The following is an 18,509-nucleotide window of genomic DNA, read 5'->3' on the forward strand; positions in this document are numbered from 1 at the left end:
GTCTTTTCTTTCAAGAGGCAGACTTGATAAAAATATACCGAGTGTTATACATTGTATACGCACAGGTTATGTAGTCAAACACAATAAAACATGTAATGAATGGATAGAATCTGTAGTGGTTGTTCGGATATAAACATTTACAGTATCGTCTTGTTACTTTGTGGGCAAAAAGCAGTGCAGTTGTATCAGCGAAAAAACAAATAAATCACAATCTTACACAAAAATGAGGCAAAATGAGTCTCTATGAATCTTGTTCTTACCATTCTGTTCATCCAGCTCATTCCCAATTTCCTGCCCCATTTGCTTTTGCCGGGATATGATTGAAGAAAGAGCATCAAGTCCAGCATCTTGCTCTGAACCAAAAAAATATATATAAAATTCTATGGAAAAAACTGCTGATATGCCAAACTATAAAAGATGGAAAAGTAAAGAAAAAGATCTACGCTGTGCTTGAACAGTTAAAATGTATTAATACATCAACACAACATGAAAATTAATCCTTATGGCAACAACATACTTAAAATAATGTGAATGATAGGTAATTAATTTGTCTGCTCTGGCTGGGACATTTAGCTGAGGGTGTGTGTGTACCAAAAAAAAAAAAAAAAAGCAATAATTCAACATTCAGCTGTTACTCAATCATAAATGCAGGAGATTTTCTGGCAGACACAGAGAGATCCCTGATTAGCCTTTTTAAATTTTCCAAGAAACTTTTAACATGAATAAAAGACAAACAGGTGATGCAAACACCAAAGAATTCAAACAGATTTTTAAAGCTGCAAGAGGATACAGAGTGCATGGAAGAGAGCCTGAGAGAGGGGACACAGGGAAGGCAGCTGAAGTTTGATGTACTCCCCCAGCTCTGCAGACACTCCTTTTTTAAGAACTGTATCACCTCTGCTATTCCAGTTGGCAGGTACCATGCAGTCCTTAGTAAGCACCTTAACCAAACTGTGAGCCATCTTTACCCAAAGTTGTCAAGCAGAACAAGAAGGGATGCATGAGGCCGGGCTGTCAGTGGTCTGACAAAATACAAAGCAGCAATGTCACACAGAGCAAGACTGCCAGCCAGCTGCAAAACTGCACAGGGCAGCCAGAACCCCCTTCCCTGTCACAGGATGCAGGTCTGCTCCCCAGTACCTCTTCCAGCCTCCTCAGACAATACCCATGGTGTAATCAAAAACAGGAGCTTGAGGTTTCGCCTGGACCATCCAAACAGAGTTTATGCCATTCTCTTGAACTGCAGCTATAAACGTTGCTTCACATGCAGACTGAAGCGGCCTTTATCTGGAGACTGATTTCATTTGATCACTTCCAATACTTAAATTGCATAGAAATCACCTCATTAACCACCTGATGTCTGCAGGCTGAGGTCTTCCAACACTTCCAAAGTTAGAGATTCCTTACAGATGCTGAGGGCTAAAAATCTAAAGACCCTTTTTAGATTAGTTAATCCTTACCTTGTTCCAATTCAACAACACATCTAATGCACCCCAGCCTGAAGCACAGCAGGAATACCACTACACTCAGTGCAGTTAATGAGATCTCTACTGCAAACCAAAACCATGATTATGGTCAAAATCAGGGATGCCCTGTAAGGTCTTTGAAAATCTGATTTAAGAAGATACTTCCAGTTAAGAATACTGCAAGCACAATACTGCTGCAAATACAGAAAACAACTACCTGGAACTATTAAGTTTGACATCTCCAGATAATAAAACTTCAGCACAGGTTATTGTATTGACTTTCTAACAAGGGATCCTCACAGAGTCCTAGAGATGCTTAGAAAAAGCAGAAAGACTCTTCTACCTTCTATGATCCTTCTCTGCTGTTGCCTGAGATCATCGAAGCCAAGCCCTCTGGTTTCCTCAGATTCTTCCAAGAGCCATGGGTTGGTTACACCTCGTTTGATCCCTCCCGTCATTAGGCTGGATCTGAAAATAGCTTCAGTAAATAATTCTGAACACAAAATCCACTCATCATATAATTTGCACTTACAAGACTGGCTGACAGAGACAGAAGTGTACATGTTTGCTGCACTCTATGTGATTCTCTGCAACCATAGAAGAAATTAGCCGAAAAGAATCTAATGATCTCCAACAACAAATACATCTCAGGCTCCATAACACTGCCTAGGGGTGGTAAAGCAGAGAGAGAATTCATTTTACATTGAATAATTAAGCTGCATGGTGAAATGTATACCATATATTCATATTGAATATTGCTTGCATGTAGAACACACATCATTTAAAACTGCTACAAAAAGAATAGGGTTGCTTGGAATATACATACTCATGTATCTGCTATGTGATCAAAACACAAACTGATAAAACCAGTGAGGTACAGGCTGAAAGATTCAAACAGTAAAAGGATAAACATGTTAATCCAAGTGCAAATCAGATGAGACCACTAATTTTATGCAATCCTGACCAAACCTAAAAGGGAACATTTCTGCATTTCAAAAACTGTAGATGGAAGTCACACAGTTACTCTTCTGCATTTCCTAGTCCGGCATCAACATGAACAAGCAGCCAGGCACACACACTCTTAAATGAAAGAGTAATCAAGTTACAGGTTTTCTTTTAAAAGAATTATGACTTGAGGCTGTTCACATTATAGACACTTCCCTGGTTACAAAGGAAAACAAGTTTTTCATGTCCAGGGCACATAAATTCAAGCAGTAAAATGAAATGGCACTTAAATATTTCTCTCAATACCAGATTTCTGGATTCCACCCTTCAACTTTTCATTGATTTCTCCTACAAGAGAAATATATGACAGACTGTGAGCCACTTGAACCCAAAACTGCAACTCAGATTTGGGGTGAGAGTCATCATAAGATGAGTTCCTCAACAGCAGTACAGAAATAAGAGTTTTGGCTTCCAGTTTTGCTTTTTTCAAACTTTATTTCATTCTCATTTTTACTTTTGCCCTGTTCTTTTCCAAAGCCCTTCCACAAACAAAACAAGAACAATGAGCATTTTTAGGATCTCTCAAATTCTCAACATTTTTTCATTACAGTAAGACCTAAACTTTTATTTTTTAAAAATCAAGTCCATGTCCCTTCTTTGTGAGGTACACTCAAACACTGTGTGGTACACACACATGCTCAAAATCATTTTGCGGTCAAAACCCTGTATCAAAAGAAGTTAACTCTGCACAAGTATCAGTGGAGCTAGGAGGAGTTAATGCACCCTGCCAACACAGGGTCCAGCTCCCAGAGGGATGACTGAAGTCTTACCAGCCAGGGCATTCAAGCAAAATACAGAACTTGTGTCTGGCAGTCCTTGAGGAATTATGGTGAACTAGAGACATCTCCTGGCCGTGAGATGAATCAACACTGCTGAAAAATAATTCATCACCACAAGGGTTTTGGGCCATCCATAAACTAGGGGCTCATCTGTTTGCAGAGCACTACACACTTCATACAGCCAGTTACATTCAAGAAACTTAACCTCTTCTCACTTAAAATTTTAACATGTTCATTCAACTTCATCTCAAAGTAACAGATTTATGAGAATCAAAAGAAAAAGAACTTTTTTGCTACAGGACTAAAAGCACTTACTGTAACCCTGGAGCAGAACCCAGCCCACCCCGCCGGGCCAACAACCAGCTGGTGCTCACAAGCAACATCCCACGGAGGAGCTGGGATTCTTCTGTATTCCAATCCTTTGCACTGCCCTTAAAACCTACCAGTGTTTATTGAGGTAGGGAATCACACTTGATTAGACAAAGACACACAACTGAAACACAGTTTTACACATTACCTAGCTTTCTTCATTGCTTTGGGGGATTAAATACACTCTTGTATTTTTTGGTCTCACAGTGACTGCTACCAGGTTCACAAACCCAAACACAACGGCAGCATTACATTTCTAAAGATGCAAAGATCATTACAGTCTACCCACTTCAGCAGTTCAATAAGCAAGCACTCAAAAACTAATGCTAACATCTGACAAAATTACTTAAAGTGAAAGAAACAAAGCTCTCTGCTTTTTAAAAAGAGCATAACTATTTCTGCCGGTTAAAAAAAGTCAAGGCAAGCAAATTTGAAATAATTTGAACCACTCACTCTCTCCCTCCCCCCTAATAATCTGCCCTGTTCTTGTAGGTTGGGTCATGACAACTGCTCTGCTTGTTACAATAATCTTTTTGACATGTTTGGTAACTACCTTCCCACACAACACAGCATAACTTCCTACTTCCTCTGATCTTACCATGTTTCACTTTGGTGGTGTGAAGATTAAAGCTTATCCAATTAGCCACCCACTGCCTCCGCCAAGTTAATCACGTAAATCTTTGAAACCGTCACAGAGCAGTGGAGTGTGCGGATAGCTTTTGATTATAGGAGCAGATTTAACTAATTATGAGGCTTAGCAATGCACCCAAGTATAAAAGATGATGGGTTTTAAAATCAGGGAGCTATGTCACTTCTTAACAAGGAAGGGCTTATCTTCCAGAAGGCATTGTTTCACTGATAATTCCTATAAAACTTCCCAAGTAACTTAGATTAGTCAACCAGCACTTACTTTAGACCAAGGCCACACATCAAGGCTTATGGCTTTAGAAGACTGATCAGCAAGACTGAATTTTAAACAAAACCTGGGTCATATGACAATTGGTTGGATGATCACTTGAACATTCCCTTAACGATAGTTATACAGTGGGGCTCTTTGAAGTGCCCAGGGCACCTCAGCTTGGCTTCACAGGTCAATCTCCAAGGCCACGGTGAAGAAGCAGGGGTATTCTCTCACTTATGATTCAATTGCTCACACTGGCAAGCAGTGTATTTTAGAAAGCGCCAAGCTAGTAAATAAAACAAGTATAACTTTAATGTACAAAACAAAAGGTCTCTCCTCCTCAGAAAAACCCAGGAGAAGCCACACGAGCACAAGCACATCCAAATCCCCTCCAGGTACCTTCCCAGGTGGAGATCTCCCCACAGGAACCACTCCTGCTGGAAAGCCTACAGAAGGGGCAGCATTTCCTGCACTTGGCAGAAAACTTCCCCGGCTCCACCAGCATAAGAACCAAAAGCAGCACATCTCACGTTCAAGGAAATGCCATGCTGCTCTTGACCCTCTTTACCTGCGGTGTTAACTGGTCCTGCTGGATTCCATGAGTGGATGCTGCACAAGGCAGCAGGATGCCGGACAGCGACTGGCAGAACCGGCCACTTTGTGGCACCTCCAGGACCACTAACTCCTGCCCACAATGTAGGCACAGCTGCTCCTGCCCTCACAGCGCAGAACAAGCATCTCCCAACCACCTCGTGCCTGTACAGGACAGCAGGTGCCCACAGAGGAGCAGCACAGAGCGAGCTGGATGTGTGCTTGGCACACTTACCTCACACTAACACGTCCACTCAAAACGCTGTCTGGGTGGAGGGGTTGTGGCAAGGAGCTACACAGAGGAGGTACCCCTACACCAGGGTTAGTGTCCCCAGGGAAGGTTACCTTTATAACAACATTTACACTCACACTTTTTTTCACAGCAGTCTCACTTTCCTATGCAAACCCTCAAAATACACACCACTAAACATTTTCAGAGATTAATTTTGCTAACAAATACTACCATTTTCTTTCTACTTTCCATGCAAGACTGGATGTAGCACAATACTAAATATATTATAAAATAGCTTGCATAGCCCTCATCAAAACAGTCTCACTTCTACCATCCACTTGCACTCCTTGGGAATGAGAATTATGAAAAAAGAATTCTTTCTAGAAAGAACCTGCACCTTGTATAATTACATCCAGAGAAAAGGTCAACGGACAGATCTACTCCTGTGAGACTAACTGTTCATTCACAAAATGATCAACTTCATCAACTGCAACTCAACTCTGCACCCAAGACAATGGGCTCCCCCTTCAGATGCCTTTAAAATTCCTTCCTGATTTCCTTCCTCCCTACCAGTCACTGTTGGAAGCCCTTCTGGCTGCGGCGTTCTGAGGTGGGATGCGATTAGCCTTGTGTCTAGGAGAGGTTAGCCTCCTAAGTTTGCCCAAAACTACCTGGAGTTTCCTGCCCGAGGTTGTTTCTGCGCCAGGAGTGTCACTGTGTTCTCTGCAGACCCAGCACACCCCCATCAGAACAGCAGGAAGGAGTTTTAAAGGCACCTAAATAACTATTTTTAATCTTATTTTCCAAAAAGCATTTGCTTCTTCATAAACAAGAGCCAGATTCACAAAAGCATTTAGGCACCTAATGGCTTATTGATTAAAGTCGGGCACTCAATGGCTATTTGGCATTAGGCAGAACACCTGTTTGGATTAAGACCAAAATACCTTACATCTGACAGAAAAGTATTTGAACAGAAAAAATGGTAACCCACATTAAAGAAAAAAATAATATGGACTCTTCTAAAAGTTATCTACAGTAGCTATTACTTAAGGTGTTTTGTGTCCCACAAAATTGTTCCCCCTTTGAATTCTGAGAAATCCAAAGAAACCCAAAAGGCATGTTCAAGTACACACAATTTATTACAGGTGACTGATGTATACTTCTACACACTGACTACCCGGTCAAACAGGAAGAAAAATATTCTTGATTCCTTTGCCTCCACAAATGTTTAAAGACTCACAAAATTTTGATATTGTGATTTCTAGAAAGTCAACGTTTTTAGCTGCTTTTTTCACTTCTCGCTTTCAAATAGTGTGAAGCCATGGGGATTTCTACTCCATTAAAATCTGTTAGAATAACCTGCACAGATCTCTTTCCAAGGAAAAAAGAGGGGAGAAGATAATGAAATTTCCTATTGAAAACCAATTATAGAAAATTTAACTGACCCTGCTCAAGCAGAGTTACATAAACAGCACCACCTTTCCCCTGGAAAATTCCAGTTGCATCTTAATTAAGGCCGACAACGCCGGAAGGTAAACTAACGCTATACCAAAGTAATGTAGCGTCCTGCCCGGTGTTCTGGCCCGAGTTGTCAGTTAGGATAAATACTAAGAGCATTAAGGCCACTGTACTTCACAATCAGAAATAGCTTTACAGCAGTTTTCAAAGGATGTAAAACTCACTGAATGGTGACCAAATATAAACGAAGATTAATTCTAGTGAAACCCTCACTGTTATAGGCCATGGGGACAATAAATTTGTGATCAGTGGTGCAAGAAGGTTAATGAAAGGAATGACTGCTGGAAAGAAAAAGACTTCTGAAAATGTGTGCTGTCACATCAGAGATGGATTAGATACAGAAAACCAATACAAAACCAGAGAAAAGTGTCACTACTAGAACTTAATCAAACAAATATGTGCTGATTTTTCTAATGCAGTGGGAAAAGCTGACTTTCAGGACTTCAGACACACTGAAGTAGCCTTTACCACTTACTAAAATTCAACGCTGTTCCAGAGCTCTGCAACAATTTTAGAGAAACCCAGTGCTGCAAAAAGCAGGTTAACCCTACCAGAAGCTGTTGTCTTCCGCCCCTACAAGCAGAAGGCAGGCAGGGGAGACAAGCTCCTTCCCTACAGACCCACGTGCAGGCCAGGCTCAGGGAAGAGAATGGTTTGACTTCCTGACACAAGATTCAGGCCCTGGTTACATTTCTGCACTGAAAACAAGATCTACAAGGGAGAATATGGAAGGGGTGTGAATTCATCATGCAAAGAACAGTCAGCATAGTTGGCACTTCTAATTAAAGTTAAGAGAACTATAGAACTTCAAGTCTTGCAACACTAGCAAATACTGTCTCTGATGTTACCTTGTGATGGAAAATACAGGTTTCCCTGATCATTTCTAACAGAGCTTGAAATTATCATGGCATTTTGATCTTTTCCTCCCACCTGCCTCAACACCATTATGCCAGGGCAGCTCTAGGTTGAATCCCTGCCCTCTGTCCACTCCACAGCAGCCACGTGTCAATGCTGCCCTGCTGCAGGGCCATGCTTCAGAAGGTCAGAGCAGTTTATGGACTGCTCAGAACAAGTGACACACAAGAGCTTTCTCATACTGTCAGTCCCCATAGACATTATTTGCTATTTTACAGGTTTCAGTTGACTTAGCGGTAGATGTGAAAACCAGCATCAACGCATCAACTGGGTTTGCACTGTGCTCTGGAGAATGCCTAGTCTAGAACAATTAATGGATTTGATCAAAGTCTACAGTTTTACCATCCACAACACGTGTTGCATTGACAACATCCGGTTATGCAAAGACAACAAACCACAAAGTGAAACACATGCTTCGGCTGTACCAAACACCGCACTGGAGAACAAAACTGAGAGAAACCAACCTCTACACCATCTTACTGAACAGACCCTCACACAACATGAACACATACATGAATACAGGAAACCATCAGTTAAACTTTGGGTAACTCATACTCTTATACTTGCTCCAAGATACACAAAGTAACAAGTACAAAAAAAAATAATCCTACTTTCAACAGTTATGGTAGAACACAACACTCACATTGTACCCAGTTTTTTACTGTACAATAGCTTCAAAACTGTGTCTATCTTTTTCAAGAGCACAGCACTGAAAAGGGACTGTCTCTCAGAGAACATCAGCAAAAAGGCTCGTGAATTTCTTCAAGTGTCTCAGAGGTTAAAAGTATATGAAGCTTTGTTCTGTTCCAACACTGAGCACTGACACTGCACAAAGGTGAGAAACTTTCTCAAGAGGACTCTAACACTCTTCCACCCACAAGTAACTTTATCTGTGCATGTATAAAATGCAACACTATGTGCTACAAAAAAGGTCCAGTGAATATAGTGTATTAGAAAATGCCTGTCACCTAGAAGCACAAGCTAAAAATTTTTATTAAAAAATATGTATTTCTATCACATGTCCATATCACAGAAGCACTGTTGTACCATTCAGGGCAGATCTCACTACACCACAGGTCAGCAGAGGTGAGGAAGCTCTGCTCAGCCACATGGTATGACCCAGAGCACACGTGCAGCATTGTGCAGGGCTTACAGAGCAGAGCACAGCCCTTTGCATGACCCACAGCCAGTCTAAGTCTGTGCCTGCTGCATTAAAGCTTCCCACCCATCAATAAAATAAGTGCTCGGGGCCAACAGCCCTGATTCATATAAAATTTCTGAGGATGTATGTTCACTTTTTCAAAAATGAAGCTTTAAACCAAAGTTGTACCAATTACAGTCTACACTCAAGAGTAATTTCATTGACCAGGGGAATACAGCAAGCTCTGCAAACCCAGAGACTGCAGCTCTGCTCCCCTTCTGCACCGTTATGCAGGGCAGAAGATTATCTGAATCTGCAAAGGAAAAATTAGGAAGAGCAAATGCAGTTACTGTGCTGGAATTCAGCCAGAATGGTAACTCTCACACAGAGCAGTATTTAGTGACCTGCATGGCGTCAGGAGGTAGGTTAAGTCATACTCTTTGACAGAAGGGCTTTTCATTTTTTGCATGAATGTTGGCTCAGGTCTAAGAGATCAAAAGAAATCCGCTAATGAATCATGAGGATGCTTCTGAAGCTGTCCTTCAACACAATTCTGACATACCACCACCCTAAACCTGTACTAAGGTGGTAGATCTGTGACTCATTTGCTTGCAGAAGGAGGAGGAAATGGCAGCTTCATTTTGTTGTCTGTAGCCTGGCTACCAGCTTAGGAACAGGCTTATTTATTGCTACCCCTTTTTTCCTCTCTCTCCTCCAGCAATTAATTAATTGGGGAGTTTAAACATGTTGAAAGAAAAAGGAGTCTAAAAGAAAGAAAATGAACTTTCACAACACAGATGGAAGAGGCAGAAGAAACAGAGCCTTATTAGCAGAGCCTTTAGACCATCTGTAGCATGCGCAGAGCTCCAAGATGAACCTAAGACACTCTCTCAGCCAGTGGGGATGTCACTGAAAACACAGGGGGACAGAGGAGGAATGAGGAGAAAAGTGAGGGTGGGTTATGCTATTGGAATTGGGGAAAGAGAAGTGTAACAAATCCACAGGAATCTCTCAATTCTGCTGCTCAGCAAGCATTTTTAACTCGGTATTTCAGTAAGGTATAAAAGCTCCTGAATGTAAAGTAGCTGCAAGGAACTCCTCAGCAAGACGCATGCATGCTCATGCAGAAACCGAAGCTACCAAAAACTCTGAAGTACAGCCAAGGGGAGCAAGCACTCATGAGTGAAATTCCACAGGCAAAAGCTGGTGCTGACCTAACTGAAAACAGACACAATTCAAAAGGCCATTAACAAAGCACTAGAAAAAACCCATCCTTCTTTATTCCCCTGCACACCAAGGTTGCAGGATTGCAACATCTGCAGTAAAAGATGTCTTTTTATATAATTATATACCAAGTCTGTGCCTAATATGGTTTCTGTGTTACAGACACAGCACCTGTGTGACTCCCACTAAACACAACTGATGCACTCCTTAATTATTAACTCAGACAAGAGGCCTGAATTTCACACTTCAGGAAAAGGCTCTGCCTTTCTTCCTGATCAGAGACCACCAGGGATGGATTCTTTCTAAGAACCTGTTAGAGATGACAAATATAACCCAGTAGAAAGGGACATGAGAACTGCACAACTTGAAGGCTATTAAATATAATTATTTTTCCCAGCTGCAAAGGACACACCAAAATGGAAATTTAAGTGTATTCTATTTGAAGGCCCCTGCTGACTGCTACAAAGTATGATCACTGGGGACTGTTTGAAGCTTAAGCCTCATCCTGACATTTTTCCTTCCCACAATTCACACAGACCATGCACAGTGGGATCCATCACTCAGTGACTGACTCTACTAGATCACTTAGTCAGCTATTACCTCTTCCAACAATTCTACATTCCCTCGTCCTTCCCAGCTTTGTAGACATATATGATACTGTCACTAAAAAAAGAACATGATTTCTAAGCAAATGAAACCACAATCTGCTACATGTAGGGGCAATTTAGTTCAATGGATGCATTATCTTCAGGCATACTCAAAACACAAATCACATTGCTCACTGAGGTGACAATGCCATACCTTATGACATCCGGTTCTGTGCCTTCATTCTTGTAAGATGCCTGAAGCTGTTTCTGTCGTGTGAGAAGGTCATCCACCAAATTCTGCCTCCTGTCTCCCTCCATCTGCGTGCTGATGATACTTGGTTAAGGACCAAACTTAAAAACACTGGAAAACTGTTTTGTTATACAAAATAATATCTGTTATACATTCGTAAAATAAATTAGATCTCCTGGTCATCAAAATTAACTAAAGTCACTGTTTTAACTCAAGAAAAGTCTGTAACATGTAAGAGAAGGATAGGTCACAGGTTTCTGAATGAAATCTGATGTTATTATAAATGTGTTTCTGAAGTTTATATATCTCAAAGAAAAAGTTTCATACAGTGACCACAGAGTGATCTTCAGGTCATCTTCTCAATAATAAAGAGAACTGGAAGGCTGTTTACTGCCAAGTTAGCATAAGTATTAAGAATAGTATTTCACCCTCCAAAATCCAGCAAAGTTGTTCTTTCTTTTATTCCTAAGAAGTCCTACACAGTTGATCTCTTCTGTAACACTGAATGTACAACAGTACTGCAGGGGTTAAGTTCAGGAAGGATGATGCTTCTCCAAAGAGCTCCAGTTTATACTGCTATGATATAAACGGGGCAGGCCCAAACAGAATAAAACTTTTAAAATCAGCAGGGTACTTCACATCTTATTTCACTGGAGGCTTGTAACACAGACCAGGTGAGCAGCGCCTAGCCAAGTGACAAACAATCAAAAAGTTACTTTGAGTATCTGTTTCCATTTGCAATTCAACAGCAGAACACCCCAAATAGCCACGGGTGCAGCAGAAAAACAATTCATGCAGTATCTCTGAACAACAAGGTGCCCTGAAGTGCTGCAGCTTTGACAGAGAACATGTGTTTTCTCTTTTTAATCAAACTTAGTGACATTTTGAAGGACTACTCTCTTCCAAGTATTGCTGAGTAGATTATGCAATAGCTGAACTGATTTCTGTATGTCTTCTGCCACAGCAGTAGCATTCGTCTGCTCTCAAGCAATCACTGGGCAGGAAAGTTTTACCCCTGGGCATCAGCACAGCACTCGGGGGCCTGTGCTTAGAAAGGATTTCTGCTATAGTAAGCTTGAAATTAAATATTCTTTCATTAAACCAGACTGCTGCTGGGTATCTTCAGGGAGATGGATGTACTTCTCTGACTCCTTAAGCCTGACTATCCCAGCATTCGGAAGGAGCAGCAAATCCAAGCCAGGCCACAGGGCAGAGAAGAAAACCTCTGATTTCTTTCTAAGGCATATTTTAAACTGTTTTTGACATCATTCTGAAGATGCAGTCAGTCCAGGTCAGGGCTGCCACATTCCTGCCCACACCCTGAACAAGGCTTCATCCTTCCTTTTTGCCATCACTGGCACTCCTGCAGCCAGCAACTGAGCCAAGACAAAGTATCCATTAGAGAGTTTTCTGGTAGACAAGCTCACAAACCAGCCTCTCAGTCAGTGTCAGCACAGTGCACAAGGCAAGATGATGGCAGCCCTGAGACTATTCAGACCATCTTGTTAAGCTTCTCTGCAACACAAAGACAACCAAGCCAGCTCCACGGCCACCACACCAGGGCTGCCCAGGCTCCCAACTCTTCCTGCACTACAGCTGCAATGAAAATATTAAACAGCAGCACGGACAAAGTTCTAGTGACAAAGTCTTCTAAAAATGGAATGAAGAAAAAACCCTAACTGTGTGGCAGAACAATTAAAGCACATTTTTCCACTCTCTCCCACAATACAGAGTGAGTTGATGTTTACACAGATACATTTGGTGTGTTGATACAGCCCGAAGCAGTAAGTCCTTCAGCTGATCAATCTTCTCTTTGAGATTCTGCAGCGACGATCTGATAATCACATTGAGCTGAAGGGGAAGAAAGAGATGTTGGGGTTTTTTTTAATCTGAGTTACACTTGCATAAAATTTAATACTACTACGCGCAGGTAACAATATATTTAACTTCAGCTATACTGGTGTGCAGGATTCCATTCTCAACCAAGAAAGACAGCCTCAGAGCCACAGAGGGAATGGTACAGTTAACTGGTCTGACTGCTTACAAAATAATGAGACAAATAGTACTAGTTTCACAAACACAGTTCTAATGCATTAATGCTGTTTAATATGAAGAACTTTCTTTCAAATCTTTATAAACATGCTCCTTTATATGGGCAAAAAATTTCAGCACATTTTAATAGTTTCCAGTTAGTTTTCCAGTTCTTTTCTCTGATCTTTAATACAAATACAGGCGCCAGCTTCTTCCGCCACCAGGTTTCTTTCCCAGCTCCCAGGATTAGAAGGAAAGTTGCTACAGGTTCAGACATTCTCTCCACCAAACTCTTTCAGACTTTAAACTAAAGATCCCCAAAAAATTCAGATTTCCTCCATTTCCCTTCTCAGCAGCACCTATGACTCCCGACCCTCTCACGACTGACTTGCCCAAGATTCAGATGCATCTGCTCTTACTATAGACATAGTTACGCCATTCACATTCTTCCCTGCTGCAAGCAAGCCCAAGTTTTGTGGCAATCCTCCTCCTCGCTCCCCACCCCTTCCCAAGTTAGGCTGACATTATCCTCTGGGTTTTTCCTCTTTAAGTGTTATTTCTTTTCATTCCAGTTATGTAGAACATACTAGGAAAAAACATTGTAACTGCAATTAACTATGCAAGTCATCCTAATTAAGACTTTATGTGCTTCTTATTTACAAGATATTAGCCTTGCTGTGGATTTTAATGGTTAGCAATTTCAGATGTTCTGTGTGATGAACTAGTAACGGAGAAGAATATTTGCTTTGACTCATTCCTGAGCTCTTGAAGACACAGAGGCAGTGGCCAGACACCAGAGTCTCACTGAACAGTCACCATGCTGCAAGGATCCTGCCTACAGCTAAACTGCACTTGCTACCTGCACAGGGATGGAGCAGGAGATGCCAAAAAAATCCCCTGATAGCAAGTTTAAATCTCTGACTCGGCAACTTGTTCTCAAACACTACTGAATACAACGATGGAAAGAAGATGCAACCACACCGAGGCAGCCTTGAGAGCACGCAGCCAACACCCACCTTCAGACCAAAAGCAACCGAACGCCACAGCAACATTTCCGAAGCCAGGATGGGGTATAAATGCTGCCAAGAAAGTTCAAGCTGCTGCATATCCTCTAGCTTTGCAACCAGGTAAAAGGTCTTTTCATTTCACATGTACTCATGTCCAGGTGGAAAACGCTGCATTTAATTGACCCGGAACAGCAAAGTAACATAAAGGTATAGATGTCCAAGAAAGTCATCTAACATACAGATACCCTCTGCTACTCCGGTCAGAAATTGCAGTGTTGTTACAAAAGATTTCACTTCCATTAAACAGAAACCAATGGAAGTTTTACAATCAGCTCCATAGGACAGAGTTCATAGATGGTAAGTGCTGGCTTGAAATCTTTCCCTATAGGGTTTGGGGTTATTTCCATTTTAAATTTTATGCTCTATTTTTGCCCAGCAATAAGGGTTGTTGTTTTTTTCTTGTAATAAGCAATAAGTTTGGTTTGGTTTTGGTTGGGGTTTTTTTGCTAATGGCAAAATATGATAAAAATAAAAACTTGTTTACATTCTCCCTACCAGGCAAATACTGTACAAAGACTTTTTCCTCTGTTAAAACATTCAGGAGTCATAGAATATATGACTGCTCAGCCATGGATTTCTCAACATCCATTTCTGTTATGAAAACAACTCTCTCATTGTTGGAAACTTGTTTACAGTAGAATCAAACACTGCCAAATATTCATCTTTAACTGTTAATGGATTAAAGGGAAACTGCACTTGGAAAACACAGGGCATGGAACAAATGATTTTATGAAGAAATAAGTCAACTGTGTAATGTTTCCATAAAACACAACCTAGGAGAGTTACAGTACAAGAAAAGCTTCAAACAACACTAATACAACATTTTGTTGGGGCTTTTTGGAACACATCACAGATTGCAGCGATGCAAACAAAGAATTTTGTGCTCTATAAATACAGATGGATTAAGCAGCAATTTTTATTAGTCTTCTATTGCTTGAGTGTATCTGTACAATTTCTAAAACTTCATCATCTTGAAAGCAGGGAGTTTAATCACCACCTCTAAACAGTCCTCACAATTCTACAGCTAGAGAAAATATTTCTCTCAAATCCCACTTATTTGGGCGTTCTGAAACCTCTTTTCAATTCATGCCAAATTTGAGTCATTCATTAAAAAGCACTGATTATTGTATAAAGCCTACACAGTTTTCTTCAACATTTCTTTAAAAGAAGCGTTTCAAAAATGACATTTTATTTTAAAAGCTATCAGCAAAGAGACCAGCAAAGAAGATACAGTGATCGTGTGTCACCTTGCTATAAAGAAGGGCAGAATCTACAAAATAAATCAGCTGGGTTTGAATTATGCAAATTATTATAAAAGACCGACTCAAGGGCTTACACGCATCTTCAACTTAACACAGTCAAGGGAGAAGGTAATGGCACGATCCCCGGGGTGTGCAATCAAGCAGGCTCCTACGCTTCTTGAGGGGAAGGACAAGGCTTTTAAACCTGAAGAAGGCAGCCTCCTGAGAATCTTTTTATTTTACTTTTTAAACAGGACATGAAAAGGTGGAGAACATAATATTCCTGGGTAAGGTCTAACTTCTGCTTCTCATTCATATTTAACTCTGGTCTTATATTTTGCTAGAAATGTATGAAAAAAGGCTTCAAAATTCGTATTTCATCTGATCTACAGAAAGGAAGCAAGCCAGCCTCGTGTGGAAAAGATATCTATTCAATATTTACACAGACAAGAGTACACAGAAGCTGACACGCATCCCAACATCTCTCAGACTCAGGATCTCTGAAGAAAGCTCTGTTCCTGGCAGCGACAGCCCTGAACAGTCAGCAGCATGTGCCCAACACTCCCACGGCTTCTCCTTTTCTCATTTTGTAAAACCAGCATTATTGCATGCATAAAAGATCCATTACTGTTAAACCCAAGATTATTTTTATGACACTACAAACCTACTGTTAATTCAGAAACCGTATTCTGCCATGAAATGTAACTTTTAATCTGCAGATGCCCAGCTGGCAGCAAGGGTGACCTGACAGAGCCAGCACTAACAGGGTGCAGGAGTGTCACCCCCTGCCCATGGCGCTCTCGGCCATATCACTGTGCTGCCACACCTTCCAGGCTTCCCTCTGCAGCCGGAGGGGCAGGAAACTCAGGACTTGCAGCTTCCTAGACATCTGACTGCTGCAAATTTAATACTTAACCAGTAATTCTAACAGTAAAAGCAAAGTCTGACTAACAAAAAAAAAAAAAAAAAAAATCCACGTTCACAAACCGCAGTGAGTACCTTGGCTGGATTCTCCCCGGTCCTTTGGCACCGGTTACGCTCCTGGATTTTCTCGGCGACCTCCTGGGCGACCTGGCAGGCGGCTCCGTGCAGCGAGAGCCTGGAAGAGAGGCGGCAGCTGAGCCCCCCGCCCTACACCTTCCCCGCCCGGCCTTTGGTACCGCAGCCCGACCGGGCTTCGCGGGGAAACCGCCTGCGCTTCACCACCGCAGGTGGGAGAGCCAGCGGTACGGCCACAACTGCTCTTTAGATTTATCTACAAGTAGCTTTTTCGGGAGAAAAAATCCCTCTGTAAGGAAAGATTATCCCCCAAACCTCCCCACCAAACGCTCGCAGCCGCCCGGCTGATACTGCCCGGCCCCGGCCCAGCGGCGGGCCCGCAGATACCGCGCCCCGGGGCGGGGGGCTCGGCTCGCAGCGCCCGCGGGCGGCCGAGAGCTCCTGAGGCGGCCCGGGAGCCGCGGGGCGGAGGGCGGGAGGGCAGCGGCAGCGCACCCAGCCCGGGGAACCGGGCTCGGCGCTCACCAGGGGTCCGGGGCCATCGCCGCCGCCGTCCGGAAGAGCCCCGCGCTTCCGGCTCGGTCACGTGACGACGGCGCCTGCCGAGGCCCAAACCCCGCCGTGCGCAGGCGCTGGGCGTGGGGATACGGGTTGGGGGGGACTATGGGGTGCGGAGGTACGGCTGTCCGCAGCACTGTGCAGGGCTTCGCTCTCCCACGGCCCCGCTGGGCCAGACGTGGTGCCCGAGACACTGAATGACTTGAGCGTGTCCAGAGAAGGGCAACGGAGCTGGGGCAGGGTCTGGAGCACAGGTCTGCTGGGGAGCGGCTGGGGGAACTGGGGGGGTTCAGTCTGGAGAAGAGGAGGCTGAGGGGAGACCTCCTGGCCCTCTGCAACTACCTGCCAGGAGGGTGCAGAGAAGGGGGATGAGTCTCTTGAGCCAAGTAATAAGCGATAGAACAAGAGGTAATGGCCTAGACCAGATGTCAGGAAGGATTTCTGTGCAGAAGGGGCTGTTGGGCGTTGGAATGGGCTGCCCAGGGCAGGGGGGGAGTCCCCATCCCTGCAGGGGTTGAAGAGTCGGGCTGACCCAGCGCTGAGGGATCTGGTGGAGTTGGGAACGGTCAGGGTGAGGTTCATGGTTGGACTGGAGGAGCTTCAAGGGCTCTTCCAACCCAGATGATTCTGGAGTTCTGTGAGATGCGGCTGCTGCCAGCCCCGAGCTGCCCCCTCGGCTGAGGCACGGGGTTCAGCTGCCCACACCATGGGTGAGGCCAGTGCAGGCCGGGCAGGAGGGGTAGAGCCCTCCCAAGCATGGGGCAGCTGAAACCCCTCGTCCCCTCATCCCCAGCCATGTTTCCAGAGCATCGAGTTTAATCTGCAGCCAGGGCCCCCTTGGGAACCTTTGCAATCTCTTGGGGCGCTACCAGCACCCTCAGGGTGTTCGATGCTTTTCCTAAAGCCCAAGGGGGATTTGGGATTTTTGCAGCACGCATTCAGTGATGCTGCTGCAATGGGAGGGATGCAGGGCTGTGCATCAGGCTGGGCTCAGGCTGTGGCACACCTCTGGCCTTTGCTGCTGAGGAAGAAGGAAATCCTTTACATTTTCAGTTCTGGATGTCAGTGGTGAGCTTTCAACTTGGCAGCAGCTCCCCAGGGCATGACAGTCTCTGCCTGCACCTTGCATCTGCCTTGGGTGCCTTGATTCCATTGGGGCACCTGTATATTGCTATATAATATTATGGTCTGGATTAAAATGTACAGCTATAAGCATGGCAGCAAGGGAACCTTCAACCCAAAGTGTGCCAGGGGAGCTTTGGCACAGTGGGTTGGAGAATAACTGGGACAGAGAAAACCAGGAGGCAGGGAAAGTGCAGGGACACAGCCGGTGTCCTCTAGGCGGGGGTATCCCCACACCCTCAGGAACCTGAGAATGGCAGGAAGGTGCTTGGGGCAGGAGCAAAACTACTTCCAAGTCTGTTGCTTCTTCCTGATTTTCCAGGAGCCATTTTTCAGCTACTAGAAAAGCACAAAATACACTGGAAGGTGCAAAGATCCAGCCCAACAAAAGGAGCAACTGCTCAGTGCTTAGGCAATTTTCCCGGCCTCTGTAATTCTGTGAAATAACAGCCCTGAGTGTCAGAACAGTTCATTTCTGAGTGGTGAAGTCTGGAGGGACCAGAAAAGTGCTGG

At 43.4% G+C, this 18,509-nt stretch overlaps 1 protein-coding gene across 2 annotated transcripts in view; it reads right to left on the reverse strand.

Annotated features, from left to right (window-relative positions):
• The window catches only part of STX8 (syntaxin 8), a 110,502-nt gene extending 93,606 nt beyond the window's left edge, over nt 1-16,896 (reverse strand). For both annotated transcript variants that reach the window (XM_074922000.1, XM_074922001.1), the window contains exons 1-6: nt 16,842-16,896; nt 16,317-16,416; nt 12,735-12,829; nt 10,943-11,053; nt 1,810-1,934; nt 261-353 (exon numbers count right to left, since the gene is read on the reverse strand). In XM_074922000.1, coding sequence (XP_074778101.1) covers nt 261-353; nt 1,810-1,934; nt 10,943-11,053; nt 12,735-12,829; nt 16,317-16,416; nt 16,842-16,858 — 541 coding nt within the window. In that variant the 5' untranslated portion in view covers nt 16,859-16,896. The remainder of the gene's footprint in view (nt 1-260; nt 354-1,809; nt 1,935-10,942; nt 11,054-12,734; nt 12,830-16,316; nt 16,417-16,841) is intronic.
• Between the last annotated feature and the right edge of the window lie 1,613 nt (nt 16,897-18,509).

The sequence above is a fragment of the Athene noctua genome, chromosome 18 (genome assembly GCF_965140245.1).
Source record: "Athene noctua chromosome 18, bAthNoc1.hap1.1, whole genome shotgun sequence".
Lineage (NCBI taxonomy): Eukaryota > Metazoa > Chordata > Aves > Strigiformes > Strigidae > Athene > Athene noctua.